Source organism: Macaca nemestrina, chromosome 6 (assembly GCF_043159975.1).
Source record: "Macaca nemestrina isolate mMacNem1 chromosome 6, mMacNem.hap1, whole genome shotgun sequence".
Taxonomy (NCBI): Eukaryota; Metazoa; Chordata; class Mammalia; order Primates; family Cercopithecidae; genus Macaca; species Macaca nemestrina.
In genome coordinates this window covers 106,994,628-107,020,473 of record NC_092130.1, presented here as the reverse complement: position 1 = coordinate 107,020,473, position 25,846 = coordinate 106,994,628, and the positions used below count along the sequence as shown (strand labels likewise).

At 39.4% G+C, this 25,846-nt stretch overlaps 1 protein-coding gene across 4 annotated transcripts in view; it reads left to right on the top strand.

Moving 5' to 3' along the window:
* The window catches only part of LOC105475205 (phosphoinositide-3-kinase regulatory subunit 1), an 86,307-nt gene extending 60,796 nt beyond the window's left edge, over positions 1–25,511 (top strand). For 2 of the 4 annotated variants that reach the window (XM_011730287.3, XM_011730289.3), the window contains 12 exons: positions 3,640–3,771; positions 4,581–4,782; positions 4,979–5,058; positions 16,351–16,453; positions 17,157–17,255; positions 17,359–17,539; positions 17,765–17,890; positions 18,588–18,730; positions 18,966–19,142; positions 19,238–19,306; positions 19,986–20,156; positions 21,263–25,511. In XM_011730287.3, coding sequence (XP_011728589.2) covers positions 3,640–3,771; positions 4,581–4,782; positions 4,979–5,058; positions 16,351–16,453; positions 17,157–17,255; positions 17,359–17,539; positions 17,765–17,890; positions 18,588–18,730; positions 18,966–19,142; positions 19,238–19,306; positions 19,986–20,156; positions 21,263–21,452 — 1,673 coding nt within the window. In that variant the 3' untranslated portion in view covers positions 21,453–25,511. Of the gene's footprint in view, positions 1–3,639; positions 3,772–4,580; positions 4,783–4,978; positions 5,059–12,692; positions 12,826–14,056; positions 14,919–16,350; positions 16,454–17,156; positions 17,256–17,358; positions 17,540–17,764; positions 17,891–18,587; positions 18,731–18,965; positions 19,143–19,237; positions 19,307–19,985; positions 20,157–21,262 lie in introns of those variants that run through there. The other 2 variants (XM_011730291.3, XM_011730290.3) reach the window with 2 other exon arrangements.
* The last annotated feature ends 335 nt before the right edge of the window (positions 25,512–25,846 follow it).

The window sequence follows — 25,846 nt, the reverse complement described above, 5'->3', positions numbered from 1 at the left end:
AGACATGGCAGACAATAGCCCACTTTTATTAGCACCTGCTAAGCTATTTCATCCACACACTAACCTTGTGATGTACATCCTAGTAACTTTAACTCACCAGAAAAGAAAGCTGACCCTCAGGTAAATAATTTCTTTCACATTTTTCAGTGGCTGAGTGGCTAATTTTTCTGACTCCAAAAGTCCTTGATTTTTTTCTCTTTTAAAATTTTGCCCTAAAATAAATTGTTTCTTTGTCTCATGCAAGTTTTAATGATTTCAGATCTTCACCTGACAGTTTTTGGTTTCTTTTAACTTGACTCGGGCTTTCTTAGCCTTGGTACTATTGACATTTTACGCTGGATAATTCTTTGCTGGAAGAGTGGCAGCCTGTCCCGTGCATTGTGGGATGCTTAGCCACATCCCTAACCTCTACCCACGAGGTGCCAGCAGCATTCTCCCCCAGTTGTGACAATCAGAAATGTCTCCAGACATCTAGGGAGAGACCTGAAGAAGAGGGGACTCCATTCCAGGGGGAGGGAGGGAGGAGTGAAGGATTGGAGAGTTTACGGGGTACCTGTCGTGAGTAGACTCAGTGAAAAGTGACGTAGGAGAGAATGCAAACTCCTCCAATCAAGACCTAAAGATTATGTAGCTCTTCAAAAGTCATCACATGACAGGTGTGAATAGCTAGTGGGAGAGCACGTTAGGCCAGTTTCAGTGCAGAAAAGGGTTCTTAGAGAGCAGAAGTCAGAGAAATAAAACAGACTTTGTCACTAACTCTAGTAGAATTTGACATAAGGTAACATTACCCAAAGACCTGCATAAGATAATTTTATTCATACACTATAGAAGTTCTTTTGATATACCTCGTGTTAGAGAAGGGCTTTGACAAATTAACTTCACTCTAAGAGCCTTCTAGTTCAGTCCACAAACATTTAACACATTGTATGTGCTAGACACTGAGGGATGCGAGAAGAGCAGGTGACAGCCACAGTCCTTGCCCTTGACATACCTTGGTCTAGTAGGGGGAAACATAATCCCATATGATGATTATACTCTTTGGGAAGTGTCTTGATAGAGGGATGGCTCATTAGCACTGCAAAAGCACAGAGGGAGACCCTGCCTGAGGGAGGGATGTGTGTATATTTATTATCTTAACATTTATATTGCATCACCAAATGTTTTATCACATATTTTAGGATAAGCAAATTCAGTAATACTAATTTTCCGGGCAAAGAGACATTAGATGAAACGCACAGGGGCAAAGTGTACGGGAGACCAGAAGCACAGCCAAGAGTGGTGACCATAGAGAATTCCTATAGCGACACACACACACGATTTTATTTGACGGTATTTAATTATGCTCACAATTGCATTACCTTCAACATAGATCCTTTAGGCAAAGACCTGCAATGGTATTGCCCCTCCCACATTTGTTAGACATGTGATAGGTCTCTGGTTAGTTGCTTGTAGGACATTTAAGTGATTTAACACTTTGTCTCTCACCTTTTAAATTTAGTAATTCTTTTCCTCAAGTTGACCTGTCCATATCCTATTCCAGTCTGACTTTTCTTAGAGCTCTGTGGTTGGGTGACTCACTTTTGGAACATCGGCCTACTTAGTGGGGCAGGTTTGGTTTATGATAACGATATGTCCAAGGAATTTTTGTAGTCTTAGGCTCAACCTCGAATGATTTGTACTATCATACTTCATTGAAGGGTATCTAGGATACTACCTTCTCCCACTCACTTATACTCAAACACTTTGCAGTAAACTTTCATACTTCCTCATTCTCTCCTAGGCCACAGCCCAATGCAGTCAATCACTGAGTTATATGAGGTCTTGATAATATCTTGCACATTTCTAACTGCATTAGAATTCAGACCCCCATCACCTTGATTCAGAGAACTAAAACTGGTAGTTTTACTTCTAGCAGCACTCCTTTCCAATTTATTCTTAACACTGTCATTAGTAAAGCTGTTACAAATGTAGTATCTTGCCCATCAGCCCATCTTTTCTCCACTGAGTACACAAGTCCCCAGATCACTTTCCTCAAATTACCCTTCACATTGCTAGTGTACATCCTTCAGCAGCAGCCAAAGACCTCTTCTTTTCTGGAGGCCCATGGTCAGCCCTGCCCCCAGATCTTTGTTTCTAGCATCCCTTTTTTCTGCTGGGCATTGTGTCTTTTTCCAACCCAAGTGCTCAGAGTGCCATGCATAGTGAGTGCCTGGTGAGTGGTTTTGATTAGTATCACCCCCGTTATTGGATCGCTTGCCCTGTTTCCCAGCTGAGGCATTTACTGGACAGGTATGCTCATTTTATTTTCTGAAATAGTCTGATGTCCACAGGTTAGATTAGTAATACTCAGCCAGAATTAGGGAGAAATATTCTAAAAATGTTGAAATTATTTTCATGGATATTGTTGAGCTTGGTTGCTAAAAGTCTGTAGTATCTTACTGTTGAATCCGCCACTCTGTTGGTGACATTTACATGAATTCTGAAATGTATCAACTCAAGTCTTAGGAAATCTGGGAATATGCATTTTTCAAATTTTCCAGTTGAGGTTTTAGGAAACATTTACTATATGACTAACCATTCCTAGTTAGAACCCTTCTCAGTCAGGGCAGAACCACCCTCAGAGGGTGTTAGAAAATGTTTGGATTCTATATTCGTTTGCTCAGGCAGTTATAACAAGTTACCACTGACTGCTTGGCTTAAAACGCAGAAACTTGGCCGGGCACAGTGGCTCACGCCTGTAATCCCTGCACTTTGGGAGGCTGAGGTGGGTGGATCATAAGGTCAGGAGTTTGAGACCAGCCTGACCAACATGGTAAAACCCCTCTCTAGTAAAAATACAAAAATTAGCCAGGCGTGGTGGTATGCACTTGTAATCCCAGCTACTTAGGAGGCTGAGGCAGGGGAAATCTCTTGAACCTGGGAGGTGGAGGTTGCAGTGAGCTGAGATCACACCAGAGACGCACTTCGGCCTGGGCGACAGAACGAGACTCCGTCTCAAAAAGCAGAAACTTACTTCTTGTGGTTCTGGAGGCTGGAAGTCTGAGATGAAGGCATGTTTGGTTTCTCCTGAGGCTTCTGTCCTTGACTTGCAGGTGGTTGCCTGCTCACGGTGTCCACAGCGTTTTTTCCTCTGTGCCTGTGCATCCCTAGTGTGTCTCTCTCTGTCCTCATTTCCCCTCCTAGAAGGATATCAATTAGATTGGATTGGAGTCCACTCTAATGGCCTCATTTTAACTTAAATGCAGTCACTTTCAGAGGCATTAGGGGTTTGGGCTTAGAGGGGTGGGATAGAGGATGGGGTAGGTAACCACTGAAGATGCAGCCCAATTCGGCCCATAACAAAAGTATTATTTTTTGTTGCCCCAAAGTCCAGAGGTCTGCTACTAGCATCATGGGCAGGGGGTCAGGCATCCCAAATGCTTGCAATTTGTCGGACAGACCTCCACAGGAAAAACTGTTCTACCCCAAATGCCAGGATCAACCCCTACAAGAAGTACAGCTAATGAATACTTTGTGTCTTATATTTATCCTCATATTGCTTCCTTTTTTTTGTCACATGAGTCAGATGTTCAGAAAATTAGCCCAACTGATGTATTCTTTAAAATAAATGTCTGAAATATTTCTTAAAATGTTTCCTAGATACAGCCTCTGTGGACTTGGAAATGATCGATGTGCACATTTTGGCCGATGCTTTCAAACGCTATCTCCTGGACTTACCAAATCCTGTCATTCCAGCAGCCGTTTACAGTGAAATGATTTCTTTAGCTCAAGGTTTGTTTTTTCTCTTCTGAGGACCTCATTGGACTTACATGGAGATGTAGATATGCTTGTATATGTGTTGCATATATAGAGATAGTGGTTAGAAAATAGTGGTAGTAGCCACCTGTTCCTCCTCCAACAATACCATCTCAAATTTCCTCCTCTACCCAGGCATCCAAGAGAAGACCTAGATTCTCATTTGCTTGGGAAGCCCGTCTGCATGTCAGAATCAGAAATGGCTCATTGTTAACCTACTGGTCTTAACAAAGTTTGTATGTCAATGAAGGACACGGTCTTCCAAGTACTGGTGTCAGATTCAAGGAACCGGGACTAGGATCCAGTGATGGGGGATGTTCTTGTCACCTTCCCTGAGTGGCCATAACAGAATGTGTTGAGGGAAGAGGGCTCTCAGTTTTAGGAGCTAAGGTTCAGTTAAGTGCTCTGGGGACAGGAAACTGTGGTTCTTAACCTTCAAAGTTAAAACCTGTGATACTTATCTGATGCTCCTCTGAGTTAGCCAATCACACATGAAGCTGCTCAATGCTGGGTAAGTTGCTGCCAGCACACCCTAAACAGCTTGTGGTTTTTTTTTTTTACACACTGAGCTTCTTGCTTTTCCATTTGACCTGAGATTTCTTCTTTCTCATAATGCATTTTTTTAATGAGAAGTACAAATGTACTGTGTGCTTCTCCCAACAACTTTTTAAATGACTCCTATAGCTTGAAGAAAGAACAGAGCTTTTCTAGGTGTTTATTCACCGATACCTGGAAATAGTCTCTTACTCATTTCCCTTTTCTTTTTTTTTTTTTTAAACTTGTAGAAGTACAAAGCTCCGAAGAATATATTCAGCTACTGAAGAAGCTTATTAGGTCGCCTAGCATACCTCATCAGTATTGGCTTACGCTTCAGTATTTGTTAAAACATTTCTTCAAGCTCTCTCAAACGTCCAGCAAAAATCTGTTGAATGCAAGAGTACTCTCTGAAATTTTCAGCCCTATGCTTTTCAGATTCTCAGCAGCCAGGTAAGTGAAAAGAGACAAACATGTATTTTGGAGTGATGAGGGTGGTCCTAAGTGGATTGGTCAAGACAATGTATTCTAAATATACTACTCCAGAGATGCATGCCCAAATGCTATCACACACGTTCACTTGAGTGTATATAATGAAAATGAGTTTGCTTTTAGGGAAAAGGTTTCTAATAAACTCTCTTTCTTACAGCTCTGATAATACTGAAAACCTCATAAAAGTTATAGAAATTTTAATCTCAACTGAATGGAATGAACGACAGCCTGCACCAGGTAATGCTTTTTGAACATTTAACATTCTCTCATTGTTCCTTTTTTTAGAGCCTTAAAAAATGGTGACTGTAAACCTCCTTTGAAGTAATACAGCTTCTTATGGAATTACGATTGGTAGTAATATGTTACCTTGTGATTTAAAGAAAAAAAATAGCTGAGTGATAGTGTATATGTTAATTATTATCTGAGTTTCAACATTTGCGGATTTTAAATTAAACTTGGTTTTAGGTGAGAGTTTGGAGAGTTCCCTGTACCCTTCAACATTTATGCTTCAGGTTGTTGAAGAAATTTATGGAGTTCATTTTAGTTGTTGACATTTTTGTTTTTCTTTCTAATACTTATAAAGTAGGGGATTTATAATTGCTATATAATTTAAAGTATTTTAGAATGTGTGTTTTGGAAGTGGGTATGCTGAGAAATGCCTGTCAAAATAAACATTTTCAATAATGCGAGCAGTATGAAACCAGAGTGTTCACTGCAGCAAGTTTGAGCAAGCCAGACACTTCTTTGAAAGCAGGCTGCTGTTCAGTTAGCCATTTAACAAAGCAGGAAATGTAGACCATGTTAGCAATGCATTTAATTTAAACTGATGTATTTTTCTTCTTCTGTGGAAAGTCTAAACAACCTCATTTTGCTATATACCAGTTAAAAGTTAGCTAATCGACAGTGGTGATTTAGAATAGTGATTAGGGTCCTATACGTGAAGTTTCAGGACCAGTAAAAGGTGTTGCTTGTAGTCTTAATTTATTCCTGGAACTTAAATGAAACTCCATGAATATATTTATTATAGGTAATACATGCAGATTACCACATTTATCTCGGTATGAACAGGCATGGGGACTCAGTTTCATCATCATGCAATGGAGAGTTAAGTTGTGCTTTTTCTTAATTGGGTATTGCACAGCCAGGCTTGGTTACTTGCATCTGGATGGGGCAGCCTAAGAGAGGCCAGGGCCTAGACTCAAAAGCCACCTGCAAGGGGGTAGGATAGAGGATGGGGTAGGTAAACACTGAAGATGTGGGTACTGGGAAAGGTTTATGTGGACAGGCCCAAAATGGTACCTGTGGTACCAGAGGTGAGAGGCATCAGGTATAGTAGATAAGGCAAGCATGGGATGTTCCAAATCACAGCAAGCAGAATGTTTAACAGGGGTGCCCAGAATTCTAGGTAAACTATGTCAAAGAAGACTGTCAACAGGTAGGGCCTAGGACTTCAGTCCGGGGGTGGCCGAAAGGCTTCATCTCGTGTGAGTACACAGGTCACTGTGAATGGATTTGACAGCTCTGTGCTGATGTTCGGAGGCTGCCTTTGGACTTAGTGGAAAAGAATGGGCATAGGGATGTGGCATGTGGCACTTAAGTTGAGGCTTATGTTAGAGACTAGGGAGAGCTGGACCCTGCTTTCAGTGAAGGGCTAGTGGGGGTAGTCCTGATCTTTTCAGTGGCCACCCCTCTAGAGAGAAGAGACACATGGAAGCCAACGCCAGACAGGGTTTGACAGATACCCACAAATGAATTTATCACATGAAATTTTGGAAAATTTCTACTACACAAGGTATAGTAGAATCAGTGGTAGAGTTTGATTAGCCTGACTTGTGTCAACTGGTTAAATGTCTTTGTTAGTTGCATCCTAATTCCACCAAAGTAAAAATGGGTATCCGCACTATTTTCATAATGCCACCCAGAAAGCTGTTTGATGTGTCAAAGGACCCTATGTTTCTCTACTGAGCAATTGGTGCGCCTGTTTCAAAGGAGGATTAGTTCCATCAGCTCTGCTAAAGAATGACAAAGCCTTGAACATTTGCTGGATCATCCCAGTATTTATGTGGCCTCTTTAAAAAATTAAATCCAAGTAGGTTTTAAATTCTAGTTTGAGCCGTTTTCCCAGGAACTTTGTGTGATTTGTATAGGACCTTTGGAATTAAATGGCTGTTGTAGTATCTTCTCATATGTGCATACATTGTACGGCCCACTCCAGGAACAAAACATCCCCATCCAGAACATCTTTGTATTCAGGAATGGCTCCAGTGCAAATGACTAGTATGGCAACCTGGGTTGAAGAAATGATTCTTAGGCCTGGTTTAAAAAATGCAATAATTTCTTGGAGTCCTTCAGCATTGCCACAGCATGTGCTAGTACCAGACAGAACTTTGAAAGCATAGCACCTTACATCTCCAGTGAATGGCCATTTACAGTAACATTGTTGTGAACACAAATGAGTACCTGAATGATATTTAAGGGAGACAAAAGCAAGACTCTGTTATAGGGCAGATAGACAGCATTTCTAATTATTACCAGATAGACTTGAAATGACAAAGCTTATGATGTTTGAGGCAAAGTATCAGTTCAAATAAGACCAATTAGCACATAGTATCTAATTAAATGGTAGGTGGGAGTGCACAAACTCTAAGTACAAAAAGAACTTCAGAGATGCAGCTGGTGACTATCTAGGGTAATGGAGTAGACAGAAAAGGCTCATAGAAGAAATAGGGCTTGAAATGTGTCTTGAAGAATAGGTACAATTTGAATAGGCAAAGGAGAAATAGCATTTTGATGCATGGAGTTTAAAGACTTATTCAAAATAAATTACACAGTACAAAATAATGGCTTGGTATTTTACCAAAGCAGTACATATTTTAAGTGATAGTATCACAAAAGAAGCATCATTTTAGAGTTGAAAGCATTGTCCAGCTTTACCAATTTAGACATGAGGAAACCAAGACCCACAGAGAGAGAGATTTGCTGTGTGCTACCCAGCCAGTGGGGGCCCAAACCGGGTCTGCCCAGGAGCCGCCGCCTCCACTCCAGCCCGTTCTATCTGCCATGCCCTGCTGCCTGGGTTTTTGGAATCTTCATGAGCAATGAGGCTGCTTTTAGTGTCCAATCAAAAACTCCTCTGAAGTTTCCGGCATGTAATAAACTAAAAATATGTGAAATTAGCCCCCATGGGTCACACATAGTAAACAATGTCAGGGCAGTGTTAATACTTTTCAGGATAAGGCTCCAAATCACTCCATGAGCCATGCGGTGGAAAAAACAGTGGGCTTCTGACTCAAATAGATCTGGATTGGAATCTCAACTCTTTCCAGTAACTCAGCTTTTCCAAATTGTTTTCCAGACTGTGGAACTGGGTTAATGCCTCTCTCCTGGGGTTGGTATGAGATTTAATGAACTGATCATTTCTCTACTATCTATCGCATCAACTCTAGCTTTTGAGGCCTTATGGGAGCTGTCCTCATTCAGCAGGTCTGATTCCTTCAGTCCACCTATTCCTCATTAATTGTGTGAATTCTGTCAGGCCTTTTTCCTTACACCATGTTCCCAGCCAGCAGAGCTACGGCCTCTAGGAGCCTGTAGGGGCAAAAAGAGACACTCTGGGAAGTTGCCTCCCTGATGTGGGTATGTTGCTTGGAGGGAGGAAGGTGCCTTTGTATGAAGCCCTTCTCTGTATGTGGCTTGGTGAATGGAGCAGCCTAGATTTCATCACCACTCCTCCATCTTGCCTAGGTGCCTTTGCACAGTGCACAAAATATGCAACTATACGTAGCTGCCCCAAGCAGTGCCATCTACTTTATCTCCACTCAAGTAGGTCCTTCCCCTGTTTTATATGCAAGTTAAGTCGACCCATTCAGTATGTTTATGCCTTTAAGCTTTCTGTCATCTTATATTTAACTGTCTATAGTTTTTCCTATTAATCTACATAATTACATTTCTAAAGGGCAGGGATAAAGGCTTTTTCTCCTTTTGAGCTCTTCCTAGCAGATAACTAGATACAGCATAATAATTATCCAAATTTATTCTTTGATAAACTTCCAACTTTCAAAGAATAGTCACACATCAACACATCCAATGCATCCAGCAATCCTGTGAAATAAGGATTCTCCTCATTTACGGAGGGAAGCTAAGATTTGGAAAAGGTAGGGCACAGAGTAAGGTCTCTGAACTTTGTTGATAATTTGCTGTTCTATTTTGTTACTAAAAAGTCTTAAAAATATTTAAAGCCAAACGACAAGTTTTCTTGAATCATTGTGTTCTCTTTACCCAATTAATACTTAGGTAGGTAAAGTAGATTTCTGTAGGCAAACCAAGGTAAAAATAAGTCTATTTAACACAGGGTGCCTTTGAATGAAACCCATTATAACTGTATTTACATATTTCAGATTTCATGGATATATTCAGAAATATTAATGTAGTATAATTGAAGTCTAATATTGCACCCTCAAGCCCAGAGTAGAAAATAAATGACTCTTTCTCCCCCTTGCCCTTCTACACCTGTCAAAGTTAATTTTTAACCACTGGCACATTGCAAAACATTCATCCTAAAGAGCCTGATTCATAAATCTTGTTTTAAATGCTCTGGGCTTGGTTCTCAACCCAGACTAAAGGCAAGCACTAAGGTAGAGGGAAATGACATTCAAAGAGTTTTACTTTTCTCTGATTTAATTTTTATTGGGTTTAAAATGTGGTCTGACATTAGAGGGTTGCTTCAAAGGGGAGAAATGCAACTTTGAAAAATTACATGTTTTTAGATGTGTAGAACTAAACAGGAAAGCCACACTAAGGTTTTGTCAAACAATAGTTTTATTTGTGCCCTGAAAGAGAGACACAGGTATTTTGGTATGTATGTGTTTAGGAGGGGTATATAGTCAGTTTTACTTTTGTTTTCACAGTGCAGACTTCTCTTTATCTCAAGGGACAGGATCTGAGGGAGAATTGCAGAGGAGGAGTTCTTTATTCTGCTAAGCAGGGGGGATGCCTTTTCAGAAATCTGGTAGAATGTGTCAGATTTTATACATATGTAAACCTGGGCTTATTTAGATACTTAAATGGATGTTTTCCTTAGCACAACATCAATTAAGACCAGTGGATATGGAGCAAATAATTTGAATTACCCTAAAAGGCCCTCTGTTCTACACTGTCTTAAAGTTATGAAGGGAGGTATTCATTTTACCCTTAGATGGAAGATTTTGGTTAATTTTTGTTGTCTATTCTTTTTTTCATGGTCTTTGTTCATACATGATGTCCCACAAAAAGAAGCATTCTAGGTTGAAAGCTGCTTGTGCAACATTTGCCACTTGATGGTGATTTGCACGTATGAAATATAGTATTCAGTTTGTAACTTTTGAACAGTTTAAGGATCAAGAGACATTTTCCTGACTATATCTGCTGAGATGTGAAATAATGGCCTCTGAAATGAGTTTTCTGAAACTTGGGGGAGAGGGAAAATGATCCATATTGTTTTAAAGTATCCAGAAGGTAAAGTTAGTTTTCCAGTGTGTCTAGGCCTTTGAGGTCCCAGAGAAATGCTGACATTAAAATACAAGTTTTCCTCAAAGACTGTCAGCTTTCGTGAAAAGTGTACTTTTTACTGATTATTTGTTAGTGAGTCATATAGATCAAGTGACAGTAATACAACTAGGTGCATTAGTTTGTGTCAAATTTGGACATACAAAATATACAGAAAGTTGATGGTTTTCTCCCAAAGTAGGAGTTACCGATTCATTTCTACCAGCAGAGGGCTCCCTTTTTTAAGCTAATAAAGAACATGTGTCTTGCAGATCACTTTTTAAACACTAAAATTCAACGGGAAAAAGATTCAGCTCACACTTTCGTAATATAATAGGACTTCTCTGGTAGATGATTGTACATATTGTGAGAACTTGTTTAAGGCAAAGTTTTTCCAACCTATTTCAAGACTTACTTTCTATGCGTTGAGAGAGTACTGCTTTCCAGTGGCTCATTTTCTTCTGAAACAGAAAATATACTGTTGGACTTAACAGAGCATTTTAATCTTAGAAGGTTTTGACATGAAACATCATGTGAATCCAGACAGGTATGCTTAGGAGACTGATGTTTCCAATGTTTCTAGCTTTAGAAAGGCTATTTTTAAAAGTAGGGCAAGATTATGCAGCTCAGGATGCAAGGGTATTCTCTGAACTAACCATATGTCCCTGTGATCAGATGGCAGATTCACTTATAGACTGTTATTTCCATTGGGAAAGTTTTTCAATATTTTATCAGTTGCACGAAAGGAAAGTTTGTAAAATCACTTTCATCGTGAGTTTAACAGCACTTGCCAGATATTTCAAGTAACCTTGAAGCTGGTTCCTACTGTTGGCCTGTGTGGACTTTATGTGACCACTGGATCACTTTCCCTTGCAGAGTATGAGGGTATTATTGAAAGAACCTATGTCTTCAAAGGGAATGAAATGTTTTGAAGCAAGCTAAAAATAGAAAACAGAAAGTTTTGTTGGGGGTGTGAAATTTTTTGCATGTGGCTTAAAAGATTAACTTCAGTTTTGTCCATTATTTTATTTTCTCTAGCAAAGAAAGAGAAGTGAGGAGCAGGAACAGTGGGTAGAAAAGGGCATTTGAAACCATCAGAAGATGGGGTTCTAGTCTTAGGGCTATAATCTTCTGCAAACCACTTCACCTCCCTGGGTCAGATTTTGTTTTCCCCCCCTATGGCATGAAGGAATTGATTGATCTCTAAATTACTTTCTGGTGTAAAGTTTGGTGATTTCCCTGGATAACCTTAAAGCTATCTATGCTGATGCAACTGAAAATTTTCTTAGATCAAATTTTAATTATTTAAATAGTAGTCAATAATCCCAAGTCTTGTCTATTGCCCACTTTCTCAAATAAAGGGCAAACATCCACTAGAAAGGTATGTCCTTCTCTGCTCTTCTATCCTTTACCCCATTAGCTGGCACATAAACCTAATGCAGAGACACCTTTTAATTAGCAGGTCATATGGCCATTTAAATGCGAGTTGCAATCGACCTCATAAAAATAGCCGCAGTGTTTTTTTTTTTTTTTTCTGAATCGTCACATGATCATGGAGTATAGTATGCATGTGGTGTGGGGTTTAATATTCGTCCGAGGATGCCCTCCTACTACTTACTATTGAACACTTTTGTAATCTGCTCCCTGCCCGAGCTGCTCACAAGGGCTTTCCTGTTACACCTGCGGGGCTGTCTGTGCTGGTGTGTGGGAGGAGGTGCAAGAGGTAGACACGAGCGAGGCACTGTGTTCTGGGTTGTTCCAAGAGGTTCAGGCCTTTACAAGTGAGGCTTTGATTCTATTTTTTGCTGAACTAGCTCAGCCACTTCCTGTGTTTGGCGGTGCATAGTGCCTCGCTTCACTGTCGGCTACTTGAGCCTCGCAAGCCAGCCAGCGCGCTCAGCAGCCAGTGAGACTATTTTAGGTCCTCTCACAATGGCCTTCTCATTTCCTAGGCGAAAATGATCAAGTTGGTCTTGCATTGGCCACTTGTCAGCCGATGACAACTTTGACTTGGGCTCCCCTCCCCCTCCCGAAATCCCTAGCTCAGCAAATATTTGAACCTGCCCAAGTTAATCATGAAGCTGCGATCTTTATCTAAGGGAGACGTGCGAGCGCCTGGGCTCCTTTCCTCCCCAGTACAGTAGCGAAATCCAGTTGGCTTCTCAATGAGGAGCCGGCGGTGAGCGGCGGTGGCCCGGACGCCCGGACGTACTGCCGGGCGGGGCGTGGGGCGGAGGGACGAGCCGAGCCGAGCCGAGCGGAGCTGTTCCACTGTGCGTGCCCGGAGGGTCCTGGCGGCGCCCCCGCTCCTGCGCGCACTCTCGGCGCCGGGCACGAGCACTGCCCGCCGGGAACAGGCTGGGGGGAGGTGCGGGGGCTTGGCCCACTTGGTGGAAGAACAGCTTTGGGGATTTTTTTTTTTTTTTCATTGTCGGATACAGGCATTTCAAAGGGAAACCGTTGAAATGCATAACCTGCAAAGTAAGTTGCCTTGAATTTGTGCACTTCTCTGTTCCTTCCCTGTGGTTTATCTAAGCGGTGCCTCTCTGTAGTTTGTCTTGGAGTACGTGTGTGTGCGTGCGCCCCTGTAAGCGCTGCCTGGGGAGGACAGATGGGAGATTAGGGGAGACACTCCCCCTGTCCTCGAGGGGGACAGTGGCTGGGAAAGATAGGGTTTAGGTTGGAAGTTCAGGAAGAAGGTACTAATTACAACGTGTTTGGCTGGAAGTTGGTGCCAGGCCAGGGCTTGGAGAGACCATGTAAAATCACCTGTCTCCCTGCCTTCTCCCTGGGTTAGTTTGCCACAGCAGATCCAACAGCCAGACTGGTTTGCACCGACGGTTCCCAAATGCACGGACTGGCACTCTGGGCTGTTACACCGGCCACAGCTGCTCGGAGAACTTGTCTCCTTGCTTTGGGGGAGGGTCGACATTTTAATTAAACTAAAAAAGAATGTTTCTCTGAATCTTATCTGAGGGCACAACGCCACTTTTACCATTTTTATTTGAATTTGAGTTCAGGTTTATCTAAACTTAGGCAAATAGAAAAGTGGGAGAGGGTGGGAAGGAACAAGGTGAGCCTGCTTTTCCCAATAATGGGAAAATGAATTAAACTAGACGGGGGACGTCAGAGAACAGAATGCCTTGCCTTTGGTCTGCTTTTTCATATATTTTATGATCCCAAATTTTACAGAAAGTCTCAAGGGTTTCTGTGTTTTTTAAATGGTCACACAAATATGTGACATACGTGTGTACATAGATCACAGAGCCCACTATAGTTTTTTAAATGAGCCACATTTACGTGGGGGAAGAGCCCCCCCCCCCGCCATCGTAATATTGTGAATGTAAAGAGATTGGTTCACAATGAGAATGTACAGTGGGCTCCTATAAGGGTGACAGGATTATATGCAGAATGACTTTGAAGAACTAAAATTGATTTATTTATATTAAGTAGTGCTAAGAAAGAATAATTGTCCTGGAGTGAAGCATTTGAGATAGAGGGGAAAAAGAAAAAAAAAAAAGTGATTACATCATCTTCCCGTTCAAGCAGTATTAGTAGTGAAGATGGGTTCATCAGTGAAACATTTTGCAAAGATAAATATACCTCTACTCTGCATTCTGATCTATAGCCTCTTTCTTTTTGGAAGAAGCATTTTCTTTGCCCAGTTTTTTTAGGCAGTCACATTAAAATTCTCAATAATGTTGACAATTACGTTTAATATTTCTGCTAATAGGCATCTGCATTCCTATTCAGAATTTTCATTGTTCGTCTATAAAGTCTAGTTTTAACTTTGGAATGTTTGGTAGAGGAGGACATTTTATCTGTACATTTTCTTTTAACTGTCCTTTCTAGTATGGTACATTTGTGACAGTGTTTAAATTCTGGGTTTTCAGTGAATTACGGAGGACTGAAATTAAATACCAGGAGTAGTCCGTTCTGCTTCTCTTATACATGAGAGATATCTAAGGACTATAAAATATAGCTTCAGTATACCCTTTTAATGCCTTTGTAAGATTTTTAAACCAAGGAATGACTGGGCTATCTATAAACCCAGATGCACTAAGTGGGGAGAAAAGCTCGGAGCTGCAGCATATAAGCTTTTGTCAACCTGCCAACAGCAGAGCGTACCATGCTGCAAGGAGTAATAAACAAGGAATTAGAAAACTCGCTGCTGGAGGAGAACAGTCAAATTAAACACCTTTTTGAAAGGATGAGCGTGTATATACTGCAATTCTATTAAATGTAGCTTCTCAGTGAGGTTGGCATTATATTAAGGCTGGTATAGAAGAGAACTGATGAAGCAGGAGTGGTCTGGTGACATTTTTCTGACTTGATTGGCTGGGGCGTGTGATGTAATAGGTTTCAGTGCAGCCCCTTATAGGTTTTAAAATGAATTCCAAGACACCATTACAAAGAAAGCCGGACTCTTTTCTTATAACTGAGCTCAGCCAAGGAAACTCTTGCACAAATGTACAATACTGTTTGGAATATGGAAGACCTGGATTTAGAATATGCCAAGACAGATATAAATTGTGGCACAGACTTGATGTTTTATATAGAAATGGACCCACCAGGTAATACTGCGGTATTAGAATTAGTTAATTTCGTGGCTTTTTAATTTGTTGAAAGCTACTGTAAAAAAGATCCTTTTTAGATTTCTGTTTTTATTAATTTGTTTCATTGATAAAAATTAGTTTGCTCATGGCTTAAAAATTAAACAGATTGTTTGACTGTCTGGAAGCAAGCAGCTCAGGCTGTGTGTGGTAAATGCTTATTCTTACTTGAATGGATATGAATTGAACTCCAGTTTTTCACTGGTGTCTTTTGTTAATCGAGATCCTTCCCTGGGTGAGTTATGTTGTGGGATATTGTCCCTGTAATTAAAATGATGCATCCTTTGTGCTGCTTTACTCTGTTGCCAGTGGATGAGAACAGTGTGGCACTTTGCAGTGATAACAGTACTTTAGAAAGCATGTAAAATGTTGCAGTGATTACAACTCAGTTCTAGATGTTGAGACTTTGCTTGTCCTCTCTTGTATTAAGGTATTATAATGAAAAAGGAAGTTGACGTTCCATTATTGTTAGTCTGTAAAATATTCTTGGTAGATAACTGAAATCATTTTTTGCATAAGTTAAAATAGTAACAGTGCTTTAAAAACTTATGACAGAATTTACCTAAAAATCCTAGATTTATTTTGTTTCCTAAGTTGTTTTGTTCCAGTGTTAGCTCCCCTGCCCCCATTTCAGATATTCAGGAATATTGCAGTCTTTTATTTGTCACCAATTGGTATATATGAATACTGATTTGACATTGAGGAAGGGGGATATGGTTTTTAATCATACCTGGCATATAGAGCACAATTTATCCAACAGAATATTAACATAAATACTAAAGAGATTTAGGGCACAGATGAGAGTTTCTTAAAGTGGCTTTTTGCAGAACAGTGCCTGAAATACTAAGATTAGAGAAGCCCAATTCCTCCTCTTAAAACATACTGCTGTGGAAAACGTACTGCTGTAGATGAGCCTTTTTATTACTGCAACAGCGTTTGTGGAGGACAGAGACCAAATTTGTCTTTCATAATTAAATAAGAGGAGGAAATTAAAGCCAACTCATGTTATTTCTGCTACTCATATGTTCATAGTTTCTTACTTTAGATGGATTTGACCAGGCATGAAACTTTAATATAACTAGAATCTAGAAGTGTAGAATGTCATGACTCTGGATTTACTTTGAAATTTATTCACATGGCCAGCCCAATTTATTTGTCAGTTTCTAAGGCTCTCTCTCTTTTCTCCTTTTCAGTTTCATTTCTTTTTGAGCCATGCTCTGAAATTGTTTTTTTTTAAGAAAATTATCTTCCATATTGCATGGAATTGTGAACTAATGCTGTATATTTCAGTTACTCTAATTTTTTGATTTTTTAAAAGTCAAAGTACTTATCTAAAGAAATTTAGTGCTAATGTAGTTGGGATTGCGAACAACTTTTTCTTTTTCATCTGCAGCACTGCCTCCTAAACCACCAAAACCCACTACTGTAGCCAACAACGGTATGAATAACAATATGTCCTTACAAGATGCTGAATGGTACTGGGGAGATATCTCGAGGTAAGGCTACAGAAACTTCGTTTTCACTAGATACAGAGAGTTTTAGATTAAGAGAAAGAAAAGCACCAGCTTGCTAAGTTCCATTTTTAGGATATCATCCAACATAAGCATGAAGCATAGTTGGTTCTCTTCCAAAGACGACCAGAAAAAGTCACTGAGCGCTGGAGAACTGTGGGTGCTGGATGCCACAGGAAATTAAATACCTGGGAAGTTTCATTATTGACAAGAGTGTGAAGGCACTCTATCTGTTAAGCACAACTCTAAGAATTCTTGTCTTAAACACAGTAAGAAAACAATGCCATTTTATGTTAGCTTTGGGAAGGGGGAGTAAGGTTGGAGAAACCTTTTTGAGATCATGAGTTTCTGTGCTCATTTGTCAGAGAGATTGTAATGTTTACTTGAAACAATAAAAACTTAGTACCACAGATACACCAGTAGTGAAAGTGATATGCACCTGTTTGTGATGAGACTGCAATTGCTGACATTTCTATTTAAACAAATTATTAGTAAGCTTTTATTAGTAAGCTCTGAAAATGCAATTCATTTAAATCTATGTGGGCAGGAGGAATATGGGCACTCACTGTACTTTTCACTTGATTTTGCTGTGAACCTAAAACTGCTCTAAAAAATAGTCTATTTGAAAAAATATAAATCTGTGGTCACTGAACCTTAAGATGAGCATGGTTTTGTGTTTTCATTTCAGGGAAGAAGTGAATGAAAAACTTCGAGATACAGCAGATGGGACCTTTTTGGTACGAGATGCGTCTACTAAAATGCATGGTGATTATACTCTTACACTAAGGTAAGCTGAGGAATATAGCTGAAATTAGGGTTTTGGGCTGATATTAAAACATATTTCTTTATTTGAAAATGTTAATACCTTTATTTTTGTATTGTTTTTACAGGAAAGGGGGAAATAACAAATTAATCAAAATATTTCATCGAGATGGGAAATATGGCTTCTCTGACCCATTAACCTTCAATTCTGTGGTTGAATTAATAAACCACTACCGGAATGAATCTCTAGCTCAGTATAATCCCAAGCTGGATGTGAAATTACTTTATCCAGTATCCAAATACCAACAGGTAATAAAAACTGAATGAATTATCCAGTTACGATGTTTAGACAAGATACTTCTAATACTTAGAAAACATTTGAAACAGATGAATTACATGTAATCAAGTCTAAAAAACTTTACATTTGTAATTACATAATTGCAATTTTAAAGATGTTTCCATGTCAGCTATTTTGTTAAACAGTTGTTATTTGATTAAATACCTCATCCATTGAATTTATATTAATCTTTCTAGGATCAAGTTGTCAAAGAAGATAATATTGAAGCTGTAGGGAAAAAATTACATGAATATAACACTCAGTTTCAAGAAAAAAGTAGAGAATATGATAGATTATATGAAGAATATACCCGTACATCCCAGGTGAGTTTTCTATGAAAATCAGATTAAAAGTTTAGAACTCTTAGTTTTTGAAGACTAACATGGAAAAAAGAATTTAAAGGGTTTTTATGAATGAAGTGGGGGTGAGATCATTTATTTGTGAATCATTGTTGATTATTCTAGCATATCTCTAAACCTTTAAACCAAAAATTTTAAGTATCAGAATAATAAATTAAGTTCACGTGATACCTGAAGCAGTCACTGAGTTTCAAGTTGATTTAATTCCTGATAGAAGGATCCTGTTTAGATTGGAAGTTAGTAATAACTGGAAGTTTCACAGACGTGTCTAATCCCTGAAACGGAGATTTAGGCATTAATATATATCCTGCAACCAAAAGGAAGGGCTACATTTACTGCTGTGTTTTTCTAGACCCTTACTCTTCACTGGTCACTCATGTATCTGGGAATGCCAGAGGGAAGAGAAAACAACAGAGATGGTATAGAAACTACAATAGCTTTTAGGAAGATAAAAACTATGGGAAATTGCCAAGCAATCATTTTTCATAGATTGAGAAAATTCTCCAGAGGAAATATTTGTTTCTGGGATACTATTTTAATGGATTTTATGAATTCGAGTCCCACTCTGCTAATAGTACAGATCAAATGTCCTGGTAGTGTCTTGCAGTAAGAAATTGTTCTATGAAAGGTATGACATTATCTTTTTAAAATTATGTTGCAGGAAATCCAAATGAAAAGGACAGCTATTGAAGCATTTAATGAAACCATAAAAATATTTGAAGAACAGTGCCAGACCCAGGAGCGCTACAGCAAAGAATACATAGAAAAGTTTAAACGTGAGGGCAATGAGAAAGAAATACAAAGGTTGGTGAACAAAGGTTGTTTCCCTTGTTCTTGTGCTAGAGATAACCAAAATCCTCTAAAACCGTTTAAAAGTGATCTCGCTTTCTGTGCTTTGAATGATTTAAAAATGACAGGAAGAGAAGCCACGCTTTACCTGAGGAAAACTGCTGGGAAACCATAGTGAAACTTTTCATAAACTTTGGGGACTGTTCATGATGTACCCAGATAATGACAAATGCATTTCTTTTGCCTGCAGGATTATGCATAATTATGATAAGTTGAAGTCTCGAATCAGTGAAATTATTGACAGTAGAAGAAGATTGGAAGAAGACTTGAAGAAGCAGGCAGCTGAGTATCGAGAAATTGACAAACGTATGAACAGCATTAAACCAGACCTTATCCAGCTGAGAAAGACGAGAGACCAATACTTGATGTAAGTATTTGAAATGGAATCCTATACATGAATAACTGGTGATTGCTACAATTCAGGATGAGTTAATGCGTTCTTTTTTCAAAACTGTTTTTCAGGTGGTTGACTCAAAAAGGTGTTCGGCAAAAGAAGTTGAACGAGTGGTTGGGCAATGAAAACACTGAAGAGTAAGTAGTTACTAAAGATGGTGACAGCAGAAGATTTTTCTCATTTTAGGAAAATGCATGCTTGCTTTGTTTTTAGAACAAGTGAGGAATTTTACTGAGTTTGGAACATCTTGTAGGAGAAAATGTATAAACTCAGTGCCATTATCCAGAATTTTAAAAAAAGAAAGCTTAGCTAAGGAGGACTAGGATTTATTTTTACTCATAATGCTGTGAAACAACTCTGTGTCCATAATGATGTCCCCGAACATCTGAAAAATCCCAAAATATTTTTGGAACAGCCAGAGAGAAAATAATTATGCTTAATATATTTTAAAGCTTAAGTATATACTTTGTTTGAATTATTCAAAAACTGGCAATCTTCCTAGTCAATTTCCTGATCTAAACTGGATAAACAAGATTGTTTTAATACCTTCCAGTCTGCCCAGGTACCTCAGTGTGGTTGCCTGAAAACAGAAATAGTACAATTGATTGCTAACTCTTTGTCCTGGGAGGTTGCACTGGAGGCTGAATACCAGGAGAGGAAAACTCAGGTCAGGCAGAGGCAGGCATGTGATGGCCAGTCTGACTGGCTTGGTAGGGGCCAAGAGGGAAGTGAGGGGGGTATGCCTAGGGAAGACAGCAAGGCAGGCTGATGGCTCCGGCACTCTTCATTTAGAAACTTTCTGTCCTGCCTGCCTAGCCAATATTCGCTGGTGGAAGATGATGAAGATTTACCCCATCATGATGAGAAGACGTGGAATGTTGGAAGCAGCAACCGAAACAAAGCTGAAAACCTGTTGCGAGGGAAGCGAGATGGCACTTTTCTTGTCCGGGAGAGCAGTAAACAGGGCTGCTACGCCTGCTCTGTAGTGTATGTATCTCCAGCAAACTATTTACAACATCTCATGAAGAGATGTTTCATTCATTCATTCACTGAGTTTTGAAATAGTCTTGAATAAGCTTATAGTGCAGTAATGTAGAAGAGAAACCAAAGCAGACGTAATACCATTTTAAAGTCTAGCCAGAAGCATATGTTAATACAATCTAATAGAAACATACATATATGTTAATACAGTCTAATAGATACCTACTGTTTAGCTGGAAGACTAGGGTTTGGATTCCCATTCAGTGCTAGTTAATCACGAGACGTCGCTAAACCTTTTTTTCTCGTCTTTAAAATGGAAGCAGCAATGCCTGCCCTTTTTGCCTCTCAAGGCTACTATAGTTAGAATCTGAGGTAATTTATGTGAGAACATCACCCATAGGAAAAACACTCATCAGGAACAGGTCAAAAAAGAGAAAGGATTCTGATCATTATCCTTGAGACAGGTATACCCACATGGGATCACTGACATCACCATTTCAGAGAAATTCATGTCCTCTAGTAGGGAATGGTTCTAAAAGTTTGTTATACTCCATGATCACCTTTCATTTAATGAGGGAAATATTCCTACAGCAAAGAAGGGTCCTTTTGTCCTTACCTTGTCTAAGGGCACATGCAGAGATGGAGAGTTGTGCAGACACCTCAAGGACAGCCAGAAAGAAGGAATCCTATGAATAATCGTCCTGGGAGTAATAGTAACACCGCTAGTCATGGAGCACTACTGATAGTTGTCCTCATCATGGTTGGAAGCTACCATTTGTTGCATGCTTACCGCATGTCAGGCATTTTATCAAGCATATTGCATGCATGATCTCCTTTCATTCCTCAAAGTAACTGTATTACATACATTTTACTATTGTCTTCCCTTTAAACCATTTTAAAGATGAAAATAAAGTAGGTCAGTGAAGCTGGGTTACCTACCCAAGGCACTCAGCCAAGTGTCTACCATGTGACAGGGCCAAGAGTCTACTGTAACCTAGGACCCTTTCCCCAAGTTGAGACTGCACAATGATGCTTTTTATTAAACATGCTCTGTAGAGTTGTGACTTGGCTTGGGCAAGCTCAAAAGACAGTTTTTCTTCTCTCCTCTCTAGGGTGGACGGCGAAGTAAAGCATTGTGTCATAAACAAAACAGCGACTGGCTATGGCTTTGCCGAGCCCTATAACTTGTACAGCTCTCTGAAAGAACTGGTGCTACATTACCAACACACCTCCCTCGTGCAGCACAACGACTCCCTCAATGTCACACTAGCCTACCCAGTATATGCACAGCAGAGGCGATGAAGCGCTTACTCTCTGATCCTTCTCCTGAAGTTCAGCCACCCTGAGGCCTCTGGAAAGCAAAGGGCTCCTCTCCAGTCTGATCTGTGAATTGAGCTGCAGAAACGAAGCCATCTGTCTTCTGATGGGACTAGAGCTTTCTTTCACAAAAAAAGAAGTAGGGGAAGATATGCAGCCTAGGGCTGTATGATGACCACACGTTTCTAAGCTGGAGTGCTTATCCTTTCTTTCTTTTTCTTTTTTTCTTTGGTTTAATTTAAAGCCACAACCACATACAACACAAAGAGAAAAAGAAATGCAAAAATCTCTGCGTGCAGGGACAAAGAGGCCTTTAACCATGGTGCTTGTTAATGCTTTCTGAAGCTTTACCAGCTGAAAGTTGGGACTGTGGAGAGCGGAGGAGAGAGAGGCAGAAGAACCCTGGCCTGAGAAGGTTCGGTCCAGCCTGGTTTAGCCTGGATGTTGCTGTGCACGGTGGACCCAGACACATCGCACTGTGGATTATTTCATTTTCTAACAAATGAACGATATGTAGCAGAAAGGCACTTCCACTCACAAGGGACGCTTTGGGAGAATGTCAGTTCATATATGTTCAGAAGAAATTCTGTCATAGAAAGTGCCAGAAAGTGTTTAAACTTGTCAAAAAAACAAAAACCCAGCAACAGAAAAATGGAGTTTGGAAAACAGGACTTAAAATGACTTTCAGTATATAAAATATGTACATAATATTGGATGACTAACTATCAAATAGATGGATTTGTATCAATACCAAATAGCTTCTGTTTTGTTTTGCTGAAGGCTAAATTCACAGCGCTATGCAATTCTTAATTTTCATTAAGTTGTTATTTCAGTTTTAAATGTACCTTCAGAATAAGCTTCCCCACCCCAGTTTTTGTTGCTTGAAAATATTGTTGTCCCGGATTTTTGTTAATATTCATTTTTGTTATCCTTTTTTAAAAGAAATGTACAGGATGCCAGTAAAAAAAATGGCTTCAGAATTAAAACTATGAAATATTTTACAGTTTTTCTTGTACAGAGTACTTGGCTGTTAGCCCAAGGATAAAAAGTTCGTAACAGATTTTTTTTGGACTGTTTTGTTGGGCAGTGCCTGATAAGCTTCAAAGCTGCTTTATTCAATAAAAAAAAGAAAAAGATATATGAATATGACAAAGTATTGCTGAGTCCAACAATGTTGTTTTAAGACTCTTAAAATACGGTACCTGGCAATGTTTATTTCATAAAGAATTGTGAACTTCTTGAATCTAGGGAGGGGGGAATGTAGTGAAGGGATGTATCAGGTCGGGTGGTGGGAGGGGGAGGCAAGGTTATATGCACTTTGTCTTTCTCATGATTTACAGAGAAGTGAATAACTGCAAAGTGAAGTTGCTTCTACTTCAGTCTTTTCTCACTTTGATTTGCTAGTTATCAATTAATGACAATTACAAACCTACTGTAACTAACACAGTGTGACTGGTCAGGTATTTCAATTCTTAGGAAGGAAGTGCCAAGTTTGTTTTTGGGTTCCTAGAACAGTGCTCACCTTTGTTTAGAACACTGGTTTAAAGGGATGATCTCTGTCACATTGGACTATCCATCACGACCAGCAAATACTCACTCATTTTAGGAAAAAAAAAAGCATGATCTGAAAAAATACTTTTGGTGGGATGTTGATTACTCCTAGCTTTCCATTTGGTTTAGAACATAAAGCAAATGGACACAATCGTACTGTCTCTGCTCTGGATTGTGGAGCTCGCTAAGGTCATGGCCATTGCAGGAATCCAAGTGGCAGTCCTTCTCATTCATCCTAATCATTGTATGTGCTTCACTACGGGGGAAAAGGAAGCATAGTTAGCATAATGTTTCCCATTTAGGGCAGGAGTGAGAGATCTCTCTCCCTGATTTAGATCTGCAAAAGCTGGTATGTTCAGTAGGAACTGTACATGTGTTAGGAGGAATAAAGACTAATTAGCAACCATAATATGGTCACTACCCTAATAGACTTAAATGACATCTTGCAATTTCAAATTTCCCTTTCTCCATATTAGATTTACCCACAGCTCTATTTCTGTTTAAGTACTAGGGTGAGGGTTTTCTGTTCCTTTGTTTTTTAATGTTGTTCCTTTTGAAAGAATCAGTCTTGCAGCTGAGTGAATCATCTGTAGAATGTATTTTTCCTCTTTACATAAAGCTACTCATACTTAAGCAAAAGTCAGTCTTACAGCAAGACTGTTAGCCCTCAAACTTGACTTCACTGATCTGACCATCTCCCTCTCATTGCCAGACAACTGATGATTTCCCTGGTTTAGTCTGTGTCTCTGCTTTAAAGTTATTGTGATATCCTTCTAGATCACACACAAGTCTAACAGTTAATTGGTTAATAGTTTTTAAACTAGGTTTGTGGGTTTTCTTTGGTAGCACATGTATGCTATGATGTACAAATTTTTATTTCTAAAATATAAGATCTGAGATTGAATATTTTTATTAAAAGCTACAGTTTTGTGAATTTTGGCTTCAACAGTCTTTGCAAGATGACATGGTATTTAGGCAGTTGCCTTATTTTTGCATCTCACAAACATAAGTGCAGTAGATCTTTTCACTGAACAGCAAAGTAGGATTCATCATTCCATATGACTGAGTTACACCAGACCTATTCTGCCCGATGCCTTTTGGATTGCGGTGTAGCTTGCTCACTGCATTTGTCTTTTTAGATATTTTGCTAGTCGGGCACTTTGAGTTTCATCAGACAGTCCTCCTAACAATAGTCTGAACGGCTGAGTATGACTAGATACAGCAGAGGCACTCCTGATATGTGATTTTATCCATGCATCAGTTTTTCCCACCCAGTGTAGCATCCTAAAGATAAAGCCAGAAGCTAAGCTGCAGTGAGGCTGTGATAGGGCATAGAAGTGGGAGCACTGGGACCTCACGTTACACACACGAGATCATAACCACATGAAAAAGCAAAAAGCATGTGTTTGCAACATCTGATAACTTCACGGCCTTTTGATATATGTATATATGTATATGTGCATGGACTGTGTTTCCGGTACACCTTTCAGCCAAAACAGATCCACAGTAGTTGAGTTCAAGTACATAACAAGCAAACGTCTAGTACAATTCTTATATATGTGTATGGGATTTTTCCCATTGAGGTTGCTTTGTTTTGTCTTACAAAGGTGAAAATTGTTTGCAAGTGAAGTGAGAAGTTCATATTTCTTTGGCTTTTTTTGTGTTTTTAAAAGTTACTCCTTTTAGGGAGCTGGTCAGATGACTTGCTTAGCTTGGAAATCCTTGTTTTCAGTGTGTCGAGTCAAAATGTGTTTATGTGAGCTGTCACTGTGGGGAACCAATTGCTTTGTCATGTAGCTGGTTATGAACTAGTAACATGTTTGGGAAGTCCTACTGATGTTCCTTTGGAAGAAAAATTCTGCTGGTTTTAACAACTGTGCTTTTGCTATGCATGGTATCCAAGTTAGTTGAATCGCAGACCCTGAGATCTGTTTGAGTTTAGGGTCATTTTTAGAAAGGGGCAGTTTAAAGCACAATGTCTCACATGGGACAAAGTTCCAAAATGCCAAATTCTTATTTTTTAAAAAACTAGTTCTAGAAAATACTGGTGGGGAAGAAATAGAATTGAGTCAATTGGAAAGACTATCCAACTTAACATGAAACTTGTCACCATGAGATAGCATTAACTGCCCAGGATGCTGCTAATATATATATATATATATAAATATATATATATATATTTAAAAAAAAAAGCAAAACAAAAAAAAACTCATTTATACCTGTGTATTTTTTAAAGCTACAATCAGTTCAATGTTTTTACAAATCTGTTTATATGACATTGTTAAAATAAAGTTGGTCTTTTGACGAGAGGGAGGATGTCACGGTCAGTTGTAATTTTGCCTTCACAAGGCAACTGGGGTGGGGGGTGGGGGTAGTGTGCCTCCTTGACATTTCGTTCAAGTTATAGATTCAGTGGAGCTATGTCCTGTTTTAAGTTGCTTTAATGCATTGTATTAGATCTTCAAACAGAATAAAGGTTGTTTTGAAACTTAAGTTTTGGGTTGAAATTTCACTTACCACCTAAGAAATCTTTCTAAAACAGCTGTCTTTTGGCTTATAAATATTGCTGCTATTTCTGTTTCTCCCACCCACCCGCTTTGATCGTTATCACAGTATCTCATTTTTGTAAAGTTGCGAAGGACATTGAGTGTTCACATGTAAGTAATACTGAGCTGTTAATATATTTCACCATTTTTTTTTTTTTTTCTGAGACAGAGTCTTGCTCTGTCACCCAGGCTGGAGTGCAGTGGTGTGATCTTGGCTCACTGCAAGCTCCGCCTCCTGGGTTCACACCATTCTCCTGCCTCAGCCTCCTGAGTAGCTGGGAC